Source organism: Scyliorhinus canicula, chromosome 10, assembly GCF_902713615.1.
Source record: "Scyliorhinus canicula chromosome 10, sScyCan1.1, whole genome shotgun sequence".
Classification (NCBI taxonomy): Eukaryota; Metazoa; Chordata; class Chondrichthyes; order Carcharhiniformes; family Scyliorhinidae; genus Scyliorhinus; species Scyliorhinus canicula.
This window is the reverse complement of record NC_052155.1, coordinates 163,591,201-163,613,767: the sequence shown is the minus strand read 5'-3', so window position 1 is coordinate 163,613,767 and position 22,567 is coordinate 163,591,201. Positions and strand designations below refer to the sequence as shown.

Genomic DNA, 22,567 nt, shown 5'->3' with positions numbered 1-22,567 from the left:
ATTGGACAATGCTAAGAAAAGGTTTGTCTGTGGATTGAAGTTTGCAGCTCCCAGACAACACCGATACTGCCAGCCATTAGCATACTAATGAGCTATATCCAGGGACAAAAGAGAAACATTTAAGCAAACGATACCAGAGCAGACTCCCCGGCACCAGTGGAGACTAAAACAAAGGCAGGCCAACGGTCACCTAGGGCCCGCCCAGCGATCAGGCAGCCACCCCTTTATTGGAGAAAATCAATACAGATGATTAGGATATGGTCCAATTAATTGGGGCCAAGTTCAAGGCCCGCGCAAAAGAGCGCGAAGCCCCTTTGGGGTATAAAGAGGAGCCCCCAAGATAGATCGGGCTCGTCTTCTTCATCTTGGCCTTGGCTCTCAGCGACGAGAGACCCGCCAAGCACCAGACAAGTAAGTCTAAAGTCAACGCACGCTACGAGATAGGCGCTCCTAGCTACTATTCTATACAAGATCGATGCCAGCAGCCTCAGAACCGGACAACGGCCATTGTTCCTCTGACTGAGTGGGCACCCAAAGCTAAGTATAGGCTTTTAGTAGTAGTGGTAGTTTAGTGAGTAGAGTTTGTGCATGAGTATAATTGACTGAGTGTGTAAATAAATGTGGATTGATTTCAAACTTACTAACTGGTGTATTGAATCTTTGATCAGTATTCGGTTTTGACTCTTGTGGTGGTATCGAAAGGATACCTGGCGACTCTTGAGCTAGTATTATTAAAACAGAGCAAATTAAGGAGAGAGCATAACGAGCAACATTTACTGGCGACATCTGATGGGACTCGACTTAGAAGTGGCCCCACCACTCCGAGAGAACCCAAAATTTGAATTAAAAATCCAATTAGAAACAGAAAAACCACAAGTGTTTGATCAATACTGATCAAGCCTCCAGAATTCGGAAGTGTGTTAATGCATGCGTACTAACAGGGATATAAGATAAACCTGAGAGATTTTGTTGCGTAAAACTGTCGGGAGTTTCGTAGACCAGATATTAGCGTACGCCGTACCCGTGTTTACATCACCGCTTTAACACCCCCTGTTCCAAATTTAGGAGAGAACCCAGAGATAAGGAAAGATGACAATGAAGGCAAGGGAACGCCTTATGAATCCCCAGGAATTCGAGGTTGCAGCGACCAGTAGAGTAGGACAGTGTCCCATTTGGGAAGAGGAAATTAGGAAATACCTCAAAGGGAAAGGATGGCCCCTTTGGAGTGAATTCTGCGCTAATGAGGAAACAGGTCCCGGAAGTATAGGACATACTTGGTCGGAGAACCTGACAGAGAGCCACAAGAAGAGCTTGGGGAAAAGCTCGCAAGCCGATGGCAATCGTGTCCTGTCTGGCACAATTGCGAGGCACAGAGGAGGTCGTTCGGACGCTCCGTAGAGAGATAGAGGAGAGAGATAGAACCAGGAAGGAAGACGTGAGTGAGATTGAGGAGGAGAACAGAGATTTGAGAAAGAAGTTAGCAGTAAAGGACAGAGAGATGGATGATGCCAAGAGGGCACACCACTCTTATCTTGCGCACTTAAGTAGCTTCCAGGCACAGTATGATAAGGCCTACCAGGACACACAATGTGCGGTCTTGGTAAGACAGGAAACCGAGCAGCAGGTAGAAACATTGCAGAAACAGTTGAATGATTTAAAAGCAGCCCTACGAGCACTCCATGCTTCCACAACGGAACAAAGGCAGAGCTCCGTAGACCACGCAAAGTGCCAGAAGCAAATTGCAGAATTGCAATCCCTGCTTTCAGTTCAAAATGGCTTTCAGAGTACAGTCGGACCCTATTTGGACCAGGAAAACGGCCCCGATTGGCAGTAATTAAATGAAACGGCCCATAGATACGTACATGGAGCATGTACGCTGGAGACACCCCAGAAAAGGAGAGCACCCCAACCCCCCACTGAACAGGCAGAACACACCCCCATGAACCCGGTAACCACACACCGCAGAGCCGCAGCAGAAGGAGAAGCAGATTTTCTCTGCACAACTCCCTTAACCGTGACCCAATTACAGGACGTGTGTGGAAAAATTACACCGTTCCTCCCCACTTCAGACCCCCACCAGTTTTTCGCTAACGTAAAACAGCAGGCCACCATGTACAGCCTGGACGAGAGAGAGCGGGTAAAGCTCACAGTTTTAAGCCTCGACACTTCAATCGTGGCAGCCCTTCCCGACCCACAGAATGTAGCAGGAGGCACACTCCAAGAGATGCACACAGCGATCCTTGATGCGATTGGCGACAACAGAGGAGACCCAGTAGAAGGCCAAAACAGATGTAGGCAAAAGAAAACAGAGCACCCCACAGTGTTTGCAGGAGGCTTGTGGATACACTTCACAGCAGTTTTTGGAGAATTAACCCGCGCCCATTTGTCCGCAGATAACATGGCCAAGTGGACTTGAATCCTGGTCTCCCATGCAACAGAGGCAGGACAGAGAGCTTGCGCGAATTACGACCCCTCAGATGAGGCCCACAATGGGAAGTGGGTTTTGAAAAGGTTGTCCCGCGCTTGGGAGCACATTTAACAAACATTTAACAAACCCAAGGAGGAGCAGGCAGATGCAGGCATGCATACAGTTAAAGCGCACCAGAACCCCGTATGGGTAAATGAGAGTAGGTACAGCCCACCCCAGCCCAAATCACAGGAGTATTATAACTGTGGACAGTTAGGACACTTTGCACGAGAGTGCAACACGCCACAGAAACAACAGAGAATCCAACAGGCAAGCACCCTAAATAGGAATAGGGCAAAGCCTATCCTTAGTGTTAGCGCCCATTCAGACATTGGAGACATGAACGGCACAGACTGACGGTGTTCGGGCTCCCCAACTTGGGACTGCGACACCCTTTGGGATAGGTCCGGGCGACCGGTCGTAGCAGGCAAAGTCCCGGGTCAGCCCATAGAATTTATTTGGGACACAGGAGGGTCCCGCACCACACTCAATTCCTCCACGATGTTCCAGAGGGACACGTGGCCCACAACAGACACCATTACACTCAGCGGCTTTACAGGTCACTTACAACAGGGACACATCACAGCCCCCATCGCGATACAAATCGGTAACATAACAACCAAGCACCCCATAGTGTTAGTTGATCAGCCCCACACAGCACAAAATATTTTAGAGATCGATTTTATGAGCTGTCACACCTTTCCTTTGATCCAGTCAATAAGTGTGTATGGAAAATGGCAAAGACATCACGAGCCCCCGCCATGCTCACAGTAGGAGAGTATGAGAATAGGATCAGCTCCGTAGGAGACTTCTGGTTCGACCCGCGAACCATTAGTACAGACAGACAGAATAGGGCAGTCCTGCAAGAACACAAAGCAGCATTTGCACAGCACAAGCACGACTGTGGCAGATTGGCTGGCTCTGTGCAGATCACAGATCCTGACCCCAGACCCCAGAAGCAGTACGGATTTTCCCAGGAAGCAGAGAGAGAAATCTCAAAAGTGATAGACAGCTTATTAGACCAGGGCGTACTGAGATCAGTAGCCTCCACGAACAATGCCCCGATTTGGCCCGTCAGGAAACCGGATCGATCATGGCGACTGACCATTGATTACTGAGAACTGAACAAAGTAATCCCAGCAGCAGCCCCCACCACAGCCACGAGTCCCGAGACCATGCTCAACAGGGACTCCAGTCAAAATTATTTTCAGTTTTGGACATTAGTAACGGCTTTTGGTCCATTCCATTGGCTAAAGCGTGCCAGTAGAAATTCGCATTCACATTTAAAGGACAGCAGTACACGTGGACGTGCCTTCCACAAGGCTTCCACAACTCCCCCTCGATTTTCCACCGACAGCTGGCAAATGGATTGGAAAATTTTCCCGTCCCGAATGTCTGGTCCAGTATGTAGATGACCTGCTACTACAGACAGAAACAAAAGCAGAGCACATTTCGCTTCTTGCAGAACTCCTAGGAATCCTGAAAGAAATTGGCTGTAAGATAAATCTCAAAAAGGCCCAGATTTTGGAAGAAAAGGTGATATACTTGGGAACAGTTATCACGCATGGTAAACGCGAGATCGAGCAAAAGAGGATTGACTCGATCGTCAAATTGCCCCTTCCCCACAATGTCTCAGCCCTCCGGTCATTTTAGGACTGGTTGGCTACTGCTGAAACCATATTGATGGTTTTGCCATGAAGGCAGCGCCCCTATCTGACCTTCTCAAGAAGCAGGCACCTTGGAAATGGCTTCCACAGCATACAGATGCCGTGGATGCCTTAAAAAGAGCACTCTGCACAGCCCCCGCACTACAGGTCCCAGACCCGCTATCCCCGTACGCTATCGAAGTAGCAAGCACCGACCGAACCCTTTCAGCCGTGCTCTTCCAGGAACACCAATTACGACCCGTGGCATACGCCTCATGAGTTTTAGACCCTGTCGAGCAAGGATTTTCTGCCTGTGAAAGGCACCTGCTCGCAGTTTTTTGGGCAGTACAATACTTTGCATACATAACAGGACTCAACCCCATCACCATCCTCACTGAACACACCCCAACACAGCTATTGTTAGACGGCCGACTGAAAGATGGCAGTTAGCCAAATCCGAGCAGCCCGTTGGACCCTTCTTTTACAGAGATGGGACATCACAGTTAAACGAACAAAGACCCACACTTTCCTTGCAGACAATTTACAGTACCCAGGCACCCCTCATGAATGTGAGATTATGTCCACACAGCACAACACAGGCCTATTCATTCTGAAGACACCTTCCAGGAAAATAGATTGCACACCCCAGAGACCCCAGCCCACAGACACGTGCGCACCCCTGAAAATTTATGTGGATGGCTCCTCCACAGTTCTGAATGGCAAACGAATAACAGGTTGCGGCATTTATGTAGAGAACGCGCAGGGACGCGCCCGAGAAGAGATTTCCCTAAGGTTGCCAGGACACTTAGGCTCGCAGGCAGCAGAACTGGCAGCGATTGCATATATAGTGGACCACCCCGACTCGTTCCCCACCCCAGCAGGCATCTATTCGGACAGCTTGTATGTCTGTAATAGTCTCACGGAATTCCTACCCCTGTGGGGAAAAAGAGGATTTGTTTCCGCAGACGGAAAACCCTTACCCTCAGCCCCATTACTCCGCCATATTTTAAAGCAGGCAAAGGACAGGAAATATGGCATTGTTAAAGTCCGCAGTCACCACCGTTCTTCCCCCCCCCCCCCCGGTAACGTTAAAGCAGACGCCCTAGCGAAGGCAGGTTCCAGACATGGTTATGTTTGGAACCCCCACCCCCGAGAGAACCTCAGTACACGCAGATCAGGTCTCACAGACCAACATACAGGATTTAGCTCAGGCTCAGAAACAGGATAAGAAGCTCAGGGGAGTTTTAAGGGGATCCTTCCTAGCCCCTTGTGACAAGTTTAAGAATTCTATAACCACACATAACGGTGTGATTCTGAAGGACAGCATTTATGTAGTACCAAAGCAGGACAGGAGCCAGCTCATTTGCCAGTTCCATGACAATCATGGGCACCAGGGAATTGAACCCACTTTAGCCCACCTCAGACCGCTCTGCTGGTGGCCAAATTAAAAAGCCAACGTGACACACTACATAGAGAATTGCCTAATCTGTGCCCAGAACAATCCGGACAGAAATGCAAAAAAGGCCCAACTTAGTCATACCCGCCCCGTTAATGGCCCCTGGACTAATCTCCAGATAGATTTCATAGGACCCCTACCCCCTTGCAGAAATGGATATACGTATGTGTTGGTGGTCATCGACACCTTCACAAAAAGGGTGGAAGCTTTTCCATCACGCACAAATATGGCAAGGACAACCGCAAAAATCCTAACCCACCACATCTTTACAAGATGGGGACTCCCCCGCAGTATGGAGTCTGATCAAGGCTCCCATTTCACAGGACGAGTTATGAAAAACGACCTCACAATTTTCAGTATGACCCAAAAATTCCATATTGCATACCACCCCCAGTCAAGTGGTATCGTCGAATGAATGAACAGGACATTAAAGGTCACCCTCAGGAAAATGGTACAGCCAAATAATAGCACCTGGGATTCAGTTCTCCCATTTGCGTTAATGTTTTTAAGAAACACGGTATCCACGTCCACAGGATACACCCCCACACTCTCATGACCAGACACCCCATGAAAGGGACAGAATATTTATTAGGATTGGATTTGGCCAGCCCCGCAGTGACAGCCCTCACACATGAAAACGCTGTACAGCAGCTAGTAGAGAACGTTAAAGCAGCCCAACTCGCAGCAGCTGTGAAACTGGAAACACGGAAGAGACAGAGCAAGGCTTGTTTCGATAAGACAGTGCACGCCACTGAGTTTGCAGTAGGGCAGCAAGTGATGCTTTCCCTATACAACCCAAGTTCATTCCTTTCTCCAAAGTTCTCAGGTCCGTACTCCATTTTGGACAAAGTAAGCCCCTCCGTATACAAGATCACATATCCCATTGGAAAGTCTGCGTGGTTTCACATAAACCAGCTCAAGGCTTATGGCTCGCAGAATAACCACACACACCACATCCTGCTCGCAGCAACAGACGAGCACGCCCCGCCCACAGAAGACGCATTCCCACCCTCCCCCAGCCAGCCCAGCCCGTCCTTGGACACAACTTCAACCCCGCCCCCAGACACACGACTCCGCCTCTCCCCGCCCCCAACCAGCAGCGACAGCGACAGTGATTGCGACAGCACTGACGACAACCACAGCACACCACGTTACGACTATCCCCCTGTACCAGGCCCCACTCCCAGCGATTCCGAGCACGACTCTAGTGACCCCTTTGAGATCACCTACATCAAAGCCCCTGACCCAGACCCACCGCCCGACGATTACGGATTGAACCCCAGCAGTTCCAACCTTGACACACGATTCTGGCACCGAGACAATTTGTTCAGGCTCATCCGGAACGATGATATGAACCCCAATTCGTCCCCGCAGTTTTGGCAAAGTTACTCCAGTCGAGAGCATGGTTTTGGCAAAGTTACTCCAGTCGACTCCAGTCGAGAGTATCTGTCTATATATTTTCCCATTGAACACCTGTACGTAATGTTACAACCTGCCTCAGTGCTTTGTCAGATGAGTTTGAGGGATGGGCTGTTCTGGGCTGGCTGTAGAGGGGACACGGGGTGCGCTGTGGTGGGAATGGGCGGACGTTGAGTTTAGGCATGACAGAGGGACCGCAGTTCTGCCAGCGCAGCCCACTCTGGTGCCCACCCCCCTATTCCCACCTCCCCCCCCCCCCCCCCCCCCCCATGGAACCAATGGGACTGCTGGCCCTGGTGCACACATTGTGTGGCTTTCTGTACCTGCCCAGGCCCCATGTCCTGCCCACCCTCACCATCCTCCACATCCTCCACGTCGGACGAGACCTAGTGTTCATCCTCCTCCTCTGGCACATCGTCCCTCTGCTGCGTGATGTTGTGGAGGACACGAGCAACCCTCCCAGCACCTTACTGAAGGGCCCCTCCAGAGCTTTCCAGGCACCTGAACTGCACCTTCAGGATCCCAAAGCACCGCTCGATCACGCCCCTGGTTGCGGAATGGGCGTCGGTGTACCGGGTCTCTGCTTCGGTCTGTGTACACGTGCGAGGCATCATCAGCCATGACCGCAGCAGATAGCCCCTGTCACCCAGGAGCTAACCCTACAGCCAGGGTGCACCTCAGAGAGGCCGGGAATCATCGAGTATGCCAGGATGAAGGCATTGTGCACGCTGCCCAGGTTTCCGACACAGATGTGCATGATGCGCATCTCATGGTCACACACTAGCTGTACATTCATCAAGTGGAATCCCTTTCAGTTTGTGAAGAGTGGCCTATTATCTGTCGGTGCTCATAGGGAAACATGCATCTCGTCGATCACCCCCTAGATCTGGAGCATCTTGGCGATGGCGGCGATCCCCGCTGCCCGGGCATCCTTCTAGGCTTGATCCACGTTACATATTGAAATGGATGTTATGTGCCAACAGGGAATATAGGACCTCCGTGATAGCTGTTCAAACCCCAACACACCAATGATCCCTCTGCTCACTGAATTAAATTGGCTCCCCATTAAGCAACACACCTTGACTGTCAAGCTCTGATCCATGTTTGCAACTCCCTCCCTGGCTTCACCCCTCCCTATCTCTGTCACCTCCTCCAGCTCTACAACTCCTGGAGATACCTTTGACCCTCCAATTCTGGCCTCTTGATCACAGCTGATTTCATTTTCTCATCATTGGGGGGGCGTATCTTATAATGGGTGAGGAACGCAAAACAACATTTTTATCGGTAACACCAAAAGATGCCGCTGATGGCCAACGCCTCCGCCACAGCGCAAGGGGGCCAGAAAACCTGAACATTTGATTCTAAGATTTGGCCTAATATCTCGCTTTTTGACTCTGTGTTTATTGATAGCACTTCTGTGAAGGTCATTGGGGCTATTAACTATATGAAAGCCACTATATGAATAGGAAACTGTACTCTCCCTCCACAGGCAGACATCAACGTCTTTATATAATAAGAGTGAATACTGAAAATACTCAGCAGGTTTGGCAGGAACTGTGGAGGGAGAAACAGCGAGTCAACGTTTCAGAACAGTGATCTTCTTCGAGAAGAGTATTTCTGGGCTTTTCTGTTTTTGTTTCAGATTCCGAGCGTTCCTATTCAGATGTTGCTGTTGCATCAAAGTCTTTACTGTCACTTCCTGGAACTTCAGACCAGCTTGGGTAAGGCAGCTACAGGAAGTGATGTTGCTTTGAGCCAGATAGGGGACAAGGTTGTGTGACCCACTCCGTCACCATACAACCCCCCCGCCCACACAATGTAACAAACTGGAATGTGCAGCGAGTAGAAGTTCCGGGAGAGATGGAGAGTGAAGGAATCTCCCTTTGGGACAGCTAAGGCAGTGTTAGACCTCAATACCTGCGCCTTTCCTCATTTCCTGTCAAATTCCAGCCCAGTTTTAATTTCCGATTGACTTAAGGAACAGGATTACACCCATTTCCCTCAATTTGGGCTCATACGATGAGAGGGGATCTGATAAGGTATTTAAGATACCAACAGGGATTGATGAAGTAAACGTGGACCAATTATTCCCCCTTGAAGGGCAATCCAGAATGAGAGGTCACAGATATCGGTTGAGAGACAGGAGATTAGGAACTGAGGTGAGGAGAAACTATTTCTCTCAGAGGGTGGTGAATTTGTGGAACCCGCTGAACCACAGTGCAGTGGAATCTGAATCATTAAATGGTTTCAAGAAGGACGTAAATTTTTTTCAGATTTAAAAAAAGAGAACAGGTTAAAGGACCTTGTGAACAAGCAGGGAGGTGGATTTGAGAACAGGAAGAGATCAGCCAAGATCGGTTGAATGGCAGAGCAGGCTCTAAGGGCTGAGTTGCCTCCTTCTGCTCCTGATTCCAGTGTTCCCCTCCCGAAACCTTCCATCAATAATAATCACGGTTCGCTTTTCAAATGGGGAACGCAGGTAAATTCTGCCCGGTCCTGCTCCAGTCTTTATAGAGTCTGAATTGCCTTGTGCAGTCAGAACATTCATTTTTTAAGAAGACTCCAGCACTGTTTCAAGATCCAACCTCTATTCTCTTGCAGGTCAAGCAGCATGTGTTGCTTTCTTTCAGACCCAGTTCAACCTTGAAAATGCCGTGGATATACACGAAAGTTGTAAACAGTATGGGGTGGGACAGGATTTGTACAATACAATCAAAGAGTAGTCTGTCTGTGGAGATGCAATTTGATTTACATGTCTCTGCTTATCGGTCAGTGAATCAAGACAACAAACCACTTTGTGCTATGGATCCAGGCCACTGTCTGCTCTTTAATTAAATGATGCAGAAGGTTGAGACTGCTTGACGGTTACCCGCAACAAGTTGTTCGACCGTCAACCCTTTTCTTGTCAGCTAATCAGCGGATCGCCGTGATCAATATTAGGGAGATCTCACTCTCTCTCTCTCCAGTGTTTTTTTATGTTTTGTGAGGGACACGAAGAGTCCAACACGAGATTTTGAGTCAAATGAAACATAACTTTATTTACACTAATATTTACGCAGCACCAGTACTTCACCACTGGTCTTCACTCCAGCCGGTATGTAACCCGCCGGCTCCATTTATACAACAGATAATTAACACTTCCCCTGCAGCACCCCCACCCCGCCACTTATCGAGAGAGCTCGGGCGCGATTCTCCACAAATGCGGCGAGTCGTAAAGGCTGCCGTGAAACTGGCCGTGTTTCACGGCAGCCTCCGCGCCCCCTCCTGGGACCCGGTTCTCCCCCCCGGGCGGGGCTAGCAGCGGGGCCCCATGAAGCACGGCATTGCGGGCTTAGCGACCGTCGCTAAGTCCGCACGCCAAGCGTCACGCCGGCTGACGCGCACGATGACGGCTCCAACCCGCGCATGCGCGGGGCTGTCATCTCCCTCGGCCGCCCCGTGGACTGATCCTGCGGGGCGGCGGAGGGAGAAAGAGTGCGTCCATTACGGATGCACTGCCCGCGATCGGTGCCCACCGATCGCGGGCCCATGCCCCCCTTGGTACGGCCGTGGTACTGCCGTGCCAATCGGGGCCCTGAATGCCCAGAACGGGCATGTTGCGGCTGTTTTTACGACGGCAGCAAGCAGGTGTGTTTGCTGCCGTAAAAACGTCCGTAAAGGCCTGGGAACTTGGCCCATCGGCCTGGGGAGAATCGCTGCTCGCCGTAAAAAACGGCGAGCAGCGATTCGTGTCGTGGGGCGGCCGTGGGGGGGTGGGGGGAGAATAGCGGGAGGCGTGAAAAATGTCGGCGACGCCCTCCCACTGTTCTCCGACCTGTCGTGGGCAGCGGAGAATCGCGCCCCTCATATTCCCTGAGATCCATGGGGTAATCAACTGTCCCTCCCCAATGGATCTGTGCATGTGACAACATTGTACTTCAGCAGGAAGTCAAACAGTGATTCCATTGGGAACAAAAACACAGCAAGAGTCAAAATGGATCTTATGCAGCCCAAGGTCGGTGAGTTGAATAGGAACATAATTAACCAAAACTACAGATTAATTTTCTACATGGCACGGTCCAATAGAAGTCCACATCCCACCTGAAGATGTGGGAAGTTGAAAAAGGAAGACAGTCCACACAGATTTTAGCTGGACAATTTCTTCAGGAAGAAAAAGGGAGCAAGCCATTTACCTTTGCAGTGATTTTCATCCCAGGGATATACGCAGTTTTGCACGCCATTGCAGACCAAGGTGTTATTGATGCACATGTTGCTGTGACAAAAGAAAGCGCTACCTTCACAGGGGGCTGGAAAAGAAAGCAGGATAAACAAAGGTGAGTTCAAATGCATCCACGTGCCGTGGAGGGTGAGACATAAACCGAGAAGCGGACACTTTCCGACAACAATCGGCCCTCGCTGACTGCAGGTTGAAATTTATTTTTCTCCATTCCCTTACTCCATTGCCAAACCTGATGAATATTTACATGCTCGGTTCTGGTCACTCTGGCTGGGTGGATTCCCCTTACATGGCGGTTAGGCAAGTTATTCAGAACTTTCCACACAGAAGCAGGCACACTGACCAGCTCAACTGTCCCTTTGGAAACAAAGGACTTGAACCCCTTTTGGAAACATTTTGCCAATGATAATAATAATGCAATGTTGCAACACCATTTGAAAAGCTGCAAAATTAAACATTTTTAAAGTTTGAACGATTAGTTACAGATCACCCCCTATGTTTCTTTGAGAGCGTCGTTCCTTTTTCCAGAACCCAAACCATTTCATACCGGCAAATCAAAATGCCAGCAGTATGTTAAAAACATAAAACAAACGATTATGTTAAACTCCTGTATTTTGTTTTCGAGAGCAAAATCTTTTAACTTGTGCATTACAAATATGGATGCACGGTAGCACAGTGGTGAGCACTGCTGCTTCACAGCGCCAGGGTTCCAGGTTCGATTCCCAGCTTGGGTGACTGTCTGTGTGGAGTCTGCACGTTCTCCCTGTGTCTGCGTGGGTTTCCTCCGGGTGCTCCGGCTTCCTCCCACAAGTCCCGAAAGACGTGCTGTTAAATCATTTGGACATTCTGAATTCTCCCTCCGTGTACCCGAACAGGCGCCGGAATGTGGCGACGAGGGCTTTTCACAGTAACTTCATTGCAGTGTTCATGTAAGCCTACTTATGACAATAAAGATTATTATATTATTACTATAATAGGGACCAGATCATTGCATCAATGTGCAATCTGACTAAGTCACCAAGTGGATGAAAAATCGGTGAGATAATTCAAAGAAGACAAGAAAGTGCTGTAGATTTTCCAGGAATATTGCTCTCTCAGCACCTCTCTCACAGATAGGTCTTTCACTCACTAATTACTGAGAGTCCTTGCTTTGTACGAGTTAGCTGCCACGCTTCACTGCAAAATAGTGACCATGCTTCACGATTGATTTTATATGAAGCATTTTATGGTGCCCTGAAGCGTTGTTAAGATGCTAAATAAACATATGCAATGTTTTTTGTTCTAAAACCACTTTCCGCCCCATCGCTGGGCACACTCTCGGGCTGAAGCAGGCTGTTTGCAACCTTTGCATCCAATTTGAATTATCTACTTGTTCAACCTCCCCACGGCCTCACCTCTCCCTCACAAAAGGAAAACAAGGAAGTGAGGATACTGGTCTAAACTAGCCTTGTGTACTTTAAAATGGGACACCAATAAAACGGGGAAATGAGCATACTGGTCCAAAATGTTTTTTTTTCCTTCTGGGCCATCAATCCAACCTTCTTCAGCCTCTCACACATTCAAACACTCTGTAACTCTAATTCTGGCCTCTTGACCATCCCTCATTTCCTTCACCCCATAGTTTCAACGAATATGCTTTCAGCATGTCCTGAGCTCCAGAATTCCCACGCGAAACCTCTCCACCTCACTCAACTTCATTAAGATTAAGTTATGAGCTACCTCTCCGGGCAAGCATTAGGTTAATGACATTGACTCAAATGCAGGGGGGCATGATTAAGAAGTTTGTAGTTGATAAGGAAATTGGCTCCGTGGGTAAAAGCGAGGAAGACAGCTGCTGCTTGTAAGAAGATGTCAATGAACTGGTGAGATGGACTGAAAAGTGGCAAAATGGAATTCAATCCAGAGAAACGTGAGGGAGTGCAGTTATAGAGGACAAACGCACAAGGGAATACACAGCAGATGCTAGGTTCCTGCGCAGCATAGAGGAAAAGTGGAACCTCGGAGTGCATGTCGCCAGATCGTTGAAGGAAGCAGGAGAGTGCGGGATAAGGTGGTGTAGAAGGCATATGGGAAACTTTCCTTTATTGGTTGGAACCCAGAGTATAAGAGCAGGAATATTCGGCTCGAACTTTGGTAGAGTTGTTTGAAGATTCTGTTTGTTTTCACAGTAATTTTTCTTGTAGCAGCATGGCTCCCATTTTATGTTTGTCATGCAGTTGTACCTGAGTGCCTAACTGAGGTCAATGGCCATGTCAGCAGGGGATAACGCTTGTCACTCATAGAATCATAGAATCACTACAGTGCAGAAGGGGGCCATTCGGCCCATCGAACCTCTGAAAGAGCCCCCACCCTATCCCCATAACCCAGTAACCTCACGTAATCGTTTGTCATTTTAGCATGGCCAATCCACCTAACCTGCACATCTTTGGACTGTGGGAGGAAAATGGAGCACCCGGAGGAAACCCACATACACACGGGGAGAAAGTGCAAACTACAAACAGGCAGTGACCCAGGCTGGAATTGAACCTGGGTCCCTGGCGCTGTGAAGCAAAGATGCTGTTGAAGTCATATTTAGAAAGAAGGTTTTTAGACAAAATGTACCCATTAGCTTAGATGCTTGTATGAGAGGCAATTTGTAAGCATAGATATTGTATAAACAATGAACCTGAATTTGTAACCTAAGAATTAGCAATGTCAGAAAGGACAGACATGCAATTAAAAAGAAGTTACAAAAAAATGGTTGTTAGCTGAGCCAGCAATACTGAAGAGACTGTTATGGGCCAGGGTTTATCATATCATATAATTTACAGTGCAGAAGGAGACCATTCAGCCCATTGAGTCTGCACCGGCTCTTGGAAAGAGCACCCTACCCAAGGTCAACACCTCCACCCTATCCCCATAACCCAGTAACCCCACCCAACACTAAGGGCAATTTTGGACACTAATGACAATTTATCATGGCCAATCCACCTAACCTGCACATCTTTGGACTGTGGGAGGAAACCGGAGCACCCGGAGGAAACCCACGCACACACGGGGAGGATGTGCAGACTCCGCACAGACAGTGACCCAAGCCGGAATCGAACCTGGGACCCTGGAGCTATGAAGCAATTATGCTATCCAAAATGCTACCGTGCTGCCCACAAGAACCCTAAAGGGTATCATGGAGTTCACCTGACCCACAACTTTTAATAGATTGTGGTTATGGGGCTTAATCTGCAGGTGTGAGGCAAACAGAAATCTACAGTACTTTTAAATTAAAACAATGTTTATTTATGAAACCAGTTAACACTTTATAAATCCACAGTAAACATCTTAACAACTATCAACACCAATAAATCCCCAAAGAATACAGTATTCGATAGACAACCCTTAATAAATTCCCAAACAACATCTGGAACACGAAAGACCCTTTTTAACACAAAGATCAGGTTTAAATTTAGCATTGAGAACAGTCAGCACTTTGAAATCACCCAATTGATTTGGAGACAGATCCATGCACATCTGCTGGCTTTCACTGCAGCTCTTCTCTCTGAAAACGAAACTAAAAACTCACTCTATAGCAGCCTGCTCAAAAACGAAAGTAAAGCAGACAGCCTAGCTCTACCCACTCTCTAACATAACTGCAGCTCTCTAATAAACACCCATTTCTTAAAGGTACACCCAGTACAGCTAATCAATAAACCTCCATTTCTTAAAAGGTACTCTCGCATGACACGACAAGGTGGCTTTTAGCTGAACTTGCCCCATTCCTGAACAACCATGAGCTGGGTTAAGTTGCAAATGGTATAAATAACATCATTGAATTACAGACAGCAGAGTTAGTCAGGGAGACAAGAATGATTGAGACATGCATGGGAGGCTAGGGAGGCATCACAGAGGAGTGATAAACAGTGTCCACAAGCCATTGTTCATCCTCGCCAGCCCAAGGTCACCGATGCGGACAGGAAAGATAATTTTAACAGTTAGTATGAATGACCTCTTCATGAAGTTAGGGGCTGGTAAGATACCAATGCACTTTACGCAATGTCAAATTTAATTGGCTATATAACTAATGTATGTAATCTATAACCAATATTATTGAACAAGGTCCAGCCAAAATGGGCTGTGTAGCTGTTTTGAAAAATGTATAAGAATGGAAGTTTTCCTTTTGGAGAGATGGTCTGGGACTTTAACAGATGCCATCTCCCCGCCGGCGAAATAAACAGTTTGACGCGAGGATCAGTAGCCCTGGGCGTTGAGTGATTTCTTTGAGATCCTCTCCCGCTAACAGGTTCTAACCACTCAACCAGTGCTAAGCATTCAGCAGCCAGCTTTAAACTTGGGAAGCTGGTTGGAATAAAGGGGGCATGGAGACGGGCAGAGGATGAACGAGCCATAACTGATAGCAGGAAATCAGAGACAAAGCTGTGCGTTGTGCTTGCTGGTGGTGATTCCAAAACAGGTACACAATGAGGCAACCAAAATTCCCTTTGAATGATGAACATTCCAGGATTTTGATAAGGAACATGGAAGGCAATGTAGGCGCAGTAAATAGCACCTGGCACCCCACGTATGCACGTGTTTCTCATGTTCCTCGGTGAACTTTCTGGTACAACATTGTAATGTGTGTGATACACTTGCACAGTCTCCTTCCTACACCGTGATGGTGCACTTTTTTCCAGAAGAATACGCATGCATCTTGGATGCCGTTTTGGAACCTTGGGTAGTCGCATTGCACCGGATAAGCAGACAGGTGCTATGTAGTCCAATTCCTCGGTGAATGTTCGCATGCTTGTACTAAACTAGGGAACCACTAGATGGTGCTCTGATCACACTACAGTCGAGCAACCACTGACACAGCTTAATTTTCAACTATAAATAAAATCCATTGCTTATCTTTGTAAACTTACAATTACATTTCCAAATATGTGAGTGAGTGAAGATTCACAAAGTTGGAGCATTGTTTTATTGAGCAAGTCATCGTATTTTGCCGCTCTCTAATTCAGGCTGTCCAAGAAAGCACAACAGCGTGTGTACTTCCTGGGGAAATTAAGAAATTTCGGCATGTCCACAATGACTCTTACAAATTTTTACAGATGCACCATAGGAAGCATCCTATCTGGCTGCAGTCCATCACGTGAACATGCCTCCCATCCATTGATTCTGTCTACACCGCTGGCTGCCTTGAGAAAGCAGGACGCATAATCAAAGACCCCTCTCACCTGGGTTATTCTCTCTTCCAACCACTTCCATCGGATGGAAGATACAAAAGTGTGAGAACACGCACTAACAGGTTCAAATACAGTTTCTTCCCTGCTGTTACCAGAGTCCTGAATGACCCTCTTGTGGACTGAACTGATCTCTCCATGCATTTACTGCACTGAGTAGTAGTATACTTCATAGCCGGTATTCTCAGGTATCCGGCGGCGGGCCGTACCGACGCCAAGGAGTGGCATGAACCACTCCAGCTTCGGGCCGCCTGGAAGGTGCGGAATCCTTCAGGGGCTCGGCCAACACTGGAGGGGTTGGCGCCGCCGCAATCGCCGACAAAGTGCCTCCGCCGGCCGGCGAGAGTTGGCGCATGCGCAGGAGCGTCAGTGTGTTCTGGCGCATGCACAGAACCGCTGGTGTCATCACTGTGCATGCGCAGGGGGTTTCTTCTCCGCGCCGGCCATGGCGGAGCCTTGCACAGGCCGGCATGGAGGGAAAGAGTGCCCCCACGGCACAGGCCAGCCCGCAGATCGGTGGGCCGAGATTGTGGGCCAGGCCACCGTGGGGCCCCGCCCGGGGCTGGATCCTCCCCCCCCCCCCCCCCCCCCCCCCCCCCGAGGGCTCCGCAGCCGCCCTCAGAGGCAGGTCCTGCTGGTTCGGACCTGGTCTAATCCACGCCGGTGGCTCAGGCCGAAAACAGGTGGCCACTCGGCCCATTGGGGATCGGAGAATCGCCGGGGGGGGGGCTCTGCCAACGGTCCTCGACCGACGCGATCCCCTTCCGCACCACAAAAAAAGTGCTAGAGAATTTGGCAGCCGGCATCGGAACGGCGGGGCGGGATTCACGCCGCCACCGGCCAATGTCCGACCCGGCAGGGGGTTCGGAGAATCCCACCCCACATGCTTCACCTGATGTCTGTGTCTATGCATTTACATTGTGTATCTATCCCTATGTTTCTCTTTTTTTAATATAAATTTAAAGAATGCAATTCTTTTTTTTCCAGTTAAGGCTCAATTTAGCGTGGCCAATCCACCTACCCTACACATCTTTGGGTTGTGGGGATGAGACCCACACAGACACAGGGAGAATGTGCAAACCCCACACGGACAGTGGCTCGGAGCCAGAATCGAAACCAGGTGCTCGGCACTGTGAGGCGGCAGTGCTACCCACTGCGACACCGTGCTGCCCCTGCCCTAATGTTTTTCATGCATTGAGCGATCTGCTTGGACTGTACGCAGAACAATACTTTTCACTGTACCTCAGTGTACGTGACAATAATTCTAAATCTTTCCGCACTGTGTTATTTCCATTGCTGGGCGATGAACACATTGCTTCTCAGCCGATCTCAGTTCTCAGTAATCTTGCCCTACATTTGACACACTGGGAAACAAGGCTTTCCATAGGAATATATCACCACTCCAGTCTCAAAAACAATTAAACTCCAGCATCAATCATACCAGCCACCGCAAGACAAATAATGAATGACCTCTGCACATCAAGATTCAAGGTAACGTTACTCTGCTGTGGCATATTCTTTTTCTATCTAGTTATGATTACATCTTAAGGTCATGCAACAGGAAAACAAGTACCATCCACTCAATGTATTTCCTCTCAAAAGAAAATTTCACATGTTTGTTTTAAATTGATGATTCTTTCTGCCATTTATTTGTCCCTATTCACGAAGATCATAGATGTCACCTCTGGGGAACTGAATACTTATCCACTTATCGCATTGATTTCCAGCATTGCGGTCTACGGAGTCTAGTTTTACAATCTTTAATTGGCTGCAACAGAGCACCTTCAACACAACTACAAAACATCTTCCAAATGTACCAAGTATAGATTTCCGCTTGTCGTGCCAGTCATCCTATTGTCTCCTACAATTGAGAGAACAATTTATTATCCTTAGCGTCGAATCAGGAGCGGCTTTTTAAATTTTAATATGATCGATTGCCAACTATGAAACAGAGCATCGCCACCCAGACCCAAAATGTGAAAGGGTTGTGTGGTGATCTTTGTGAGGGGTTCCAGGATGGAAGGCATAGTGATCACAAAGACACACAAAACTCTTTTGAAGAAGTAAACTAATTTTATTAACACTATTACATTTGAGTTTGATTCTTATTCTGAATAGCAAACATCCATGTAAGAGTTAAACTACACTCACTAACGCTATCTCTATCTACTAATTATAACTATTATACCTTAAGTAACTCTGCATCTATGCATCTATAACTATGAATTTTATCTTGTTCAGCTCCAGTCCAATCTCCTACCCTTAGTTTAAGAGCCAGTGCAATTTATAATCATAATAATCTTTATTGTCACAAGTAGGCTTACATTAACACTTCATTGAAGTTACTGTGAAAAGCCCCGAGTTGCCACATTCCGGCGCCTGTTCGGGTACCCAGAGGGGGAATTCTGAATGACCAAATTAGCTAACAGCACTTATTTCGGGATTTGTGGGAGGTACCCGGAGCACCCAGAGGAAATCCGCGCAGACACAGGGAGAACGTGCAGAATCCACACAGACAGTGACCCAAGCCGGGAATCGAACCTGGGACCTTGGAGCTGTGAAACTATGGTGCTAACCACTGTGCTACCCAATTTATAGTACTGTCCCTTAGCCCCCTCTAGTGGCTAGGCTTAACATAACATTAACTCTGCACAAGCTGTACATTTGTATAATGTGTGCTCAGCGACCAGACCAGCCAATCACTTGACTTCTTGTAGCTCATGTATGACATTCCAGAAGGAAAATCTAGGGTTGTGAGAGGAGTCTGCAGACGGTAACGGCAACAAGTAGAATGCCATTCTGCAGCACGGTTCTTGAATTGACATAACATGAACCTGCTTCTTGTTAAGCAGAAAATCCCAGCTGTGGTATGGGATGAATTAATTTTGTGTCTGGAAGGTAAAGTCCAATGTATGGTATACAGCAAACATATTCCTTGTGTGTGTGAGTGTTAAATGTTTAATTTTATTTCCTACTCCAACATTATTTAGTAATAGGTAGCTCTTCGCCAAGGTGGCACGGAATGTGAAGAAACATAAAGTGGTGTTTGCGAATGTATTCCAGCGTGTGGACAGGCACAGGCTTGTGATCACTACTCAATAGTTGCTATGTAGGGGGCAGCACGGTGGCGCAGTGGTTAGCACTGGTGTCTCACGACGCTGAGGTCCCAGGTTCGATCCCGGCTCTGGGTCACTATCCGTATGGAGTTTGCACATTCTCCCCATGTTTGCGTGGGTTTCGTCCCCACAACCCAAAGATGTGCAGGGTAGGTGGATTGGCCATGCTAAATTGCCCCTTAATTGGAAAAAAATGAATTGGGCATTCTAAATATTTTTAAAAATGGTTTGTGATGTGAACTTTTTTGCCAAATCTCATAGGGCATGAGTGGGTACGACTTCCAGTTTTCGCTGGGGTGCATTCTCAGGCCTTCTGGGAAACCTAAACAGCCAGTGTGTGGGTTCGCCAAGCTGAGTGGGACTCGCCATTGGCACCAGGGTGGCAGCACAGCAGGGAGCCAGTGGTCAACGAAAAAGGCAGGCTAGGAAGCCAGGAATCCGGGAAACTGCAGAGCTGCTGTGCTGCGAAGGTGATTGGCTAGGGCTCACGGGACCTGTTTTGAGAGTGTGTTTTCAGTGCATGACAGGAGATTTTCAACTTCTTGGGAGCCATTTCTCTCACACAATTTGTTCATTTTGATCTGAACCTCCCTACTGGCAGCCTTCAGCACAGCACAGGGACAGCTTATGCAGCTACACCATGCACCTCTAATGAGGAGTTAAAGGAGCTGCAACACCGGAGATAACAGGAGGAAGATGAACAATAACAACACCAATGTCACCCGCAGCAGCAAAACACAACAGCAGCTCGCTTCGCCAGAGTTAAATGTGCCTCAACAGGACAGAAGGGATGGCCACAGAGCTCTAGATCAAAGGAATTGATTTTACCGTCAAGAGTGTATAAAATCAGAGAATTAGCTTTAAGGAGGATGAATGAATGAAAATTGCTTATTGTCACAAGTCGGCTTCAAATGAAGTTATTGTGAAAAGCCCCAAGCGGATGATGAGGAGGAGGAAGAGGAGGTTCCTGAGATTACCAGGGTTCCGCAGCCACATACCTCACTGCCAGAGTAGTCCCATGATGGATTCACACAGGCACGGCAGAGATAACCTGAGTGTGTGAAGGCATAATTCATAATAAATACACCACCACCAACCAAACACAAACTTTGTGGCACAGTGGTTAGCACCGTTGCCTCACAACGCCTGCCACCTGGGTTTGATTCGAACCTTGGGTGATTGTGTGAAGTTTGCACATTCTCCCAGCATTTGTATGGGTTTCCTCTAGGTGCTCCCGATTCCTTCCAGTCCAAAGAAATGCAGGTTGGGTGGATTGGTCATGCTAAATTGCCCCTTAGTGTCCAAAGATTGTTTTTACTAAATTTCGAGTACCCAATTCATTTTTTCCAATTAAGGGGCAATTTAGCATGTCCAATCCACCTAGCCTGCACATCTTTTGCGTTGTGGGGGCGAACCCCACTCAAACACACGGAGAATGTACAAACTCCACACGGACAGTGACCCAGAGCCGGGATCGAACCTGGGACCTCAGCGCCGTGAGGCTGCAGGGCTAACTCACTGCGCCACCGTGCTGCCCCTTAGTGTCCAAAGATTGCAGGTTAGGTGGATTGGTCATGCTAAATTGACCCTTAGTGTCCAAAGATGTGCAGGTTAGGTGGGGTTACAGGGGTAGAGAGGGGAGTGGACCTAGGTAAGTTTACGTGCTCTTTCAGAGGGTTGTTGCAGCCACGATGGGCCAAATGGTCTTCTTCTGCACGATAGGGATTCCATGGATTTTATTCACACAGTCTGTCCATCTCAGTTAAACCCTTTTACATGTCTTCTACCCTGGTCATACTATTCTCTTCAAGACAAAACAAGAGGCTACAAAGGAGAGGAATGGGCTACGTAAGCTTGAAATAAAGTGCAGGGTACATTTACATTTCGCAATACATTCACATCTTGTCATTTTTATGATCAGCCAAGTGAATTTCCTGCTGCATTTATTAAAGCTTTAGCTTCTGTTGCTGATTATTCTGTCACTTCAGCAGTGTGAAAGGTAGACTGCATAAAGGCCTGCTCTGGCAGAGGAGATGCTGATGGTGAACATCCTTTGGGTTTTGTAGGCCATGAGGGCCACATCAATGACTGCCAACAAGCACCTGTGCGAGAGCAGATTTGGTCGTCAGGACAGGGGGCAACATGCAGGGCTCTGAGGGGCGGAGGGACAAACTGTAAAAAGTGGGAACGCCGTGAATTGAACCCAGCTTCCCTGTCCCTTTCTCCATCTTCTTTCTCCTGGCACCATCCACACTTCCTTGCTAACCAAGATCTGCGCTTACTCAGGCAACCGCAGGCAGCTCGCAAATGAGGCGCGGGATTCTCCGACCTCCTGCTGGGTCAGAGAATCGCCCTGGCGCAGTGCGAATCGCGTGATGCCGCTCTGACGCCAGGACGGCATTCTCTGAGGCGTGCCAAAAGGGTGCCCGCGCATGGCGCACTGCCGCACAGAGAATCACCGAAAACGTCCGTTGCGGTGATTCTCCGATGGAGCAGGTATTCTCAGGGCCGGATGGGCCGAAGTCGCGCCGACGTGACCGGATGTCACGCCGGAGCCATTCTAACATGCTGTAAATCAGCGTCAACCAGTCGTGCTGGCTGACGCTGCGGAAGGATGTGGGTGAGGGCGGTTGGGGGGGGAGGTGGTTGACGGCATTGGGGGGGGGGTGCCCGGGAGGAGGGGGAGCGGCACAGTAGTATCTGCAGGCGGTGTGGGGGGAGGCTGCCGGGGGTGGGGGGGAGGGCCCACACATCCGGGGGTGGGGCGGACCACACAACCGGGGGTGGGGGGGGGAAGGGGCGGTGGCAGCGACAAAGGCTGCCGGTGGCCACGGGTTGCCATGGCAGGGCGGATCTAACGTTCAGACCCCATGACGGCGGACACGCGGATGTCCACCCAACCCGTTCGCTGTCGCGGCGCAGGCGGTCTGGCCGTCCTGACGTGTGCCAAACATACAGTGAACATCTGAGCAACCATCAATTCAAATACAACCCCAAAAAAATACAACACTAAGTAATCCTTAATAAATTCCCAAAC

General features: G+C 48.7%; 1 protein-coding gene across 4 annotated transcripts in view; it reads right to left on the bottom strand.

The window, feature by feature from the left end:
* neto1l (neuropilin (NRP) and tolloid (TLL)-like 1, like) overlaps window positions 1-22,567 on the bottom strand; it is a 376,641-nt gene that overhangs the window by 87,257 nt on the left and 266,817 nt on the right. For all 4 annotated transcript variants that reach the window (XM_038810066.1, XM_038810064.1, XM_038810065.1 and 1 more), the window contains one exon: window positions 11,161-11,274. In XM_038810066.1, coding sequence (XP_038665994.1) covers window positions 11,161-11,274 — 114 coding nt within the window. The remainder of the gene's footprint in view (window positions 1-11,160; window positions 11,275-22,567) is intronic.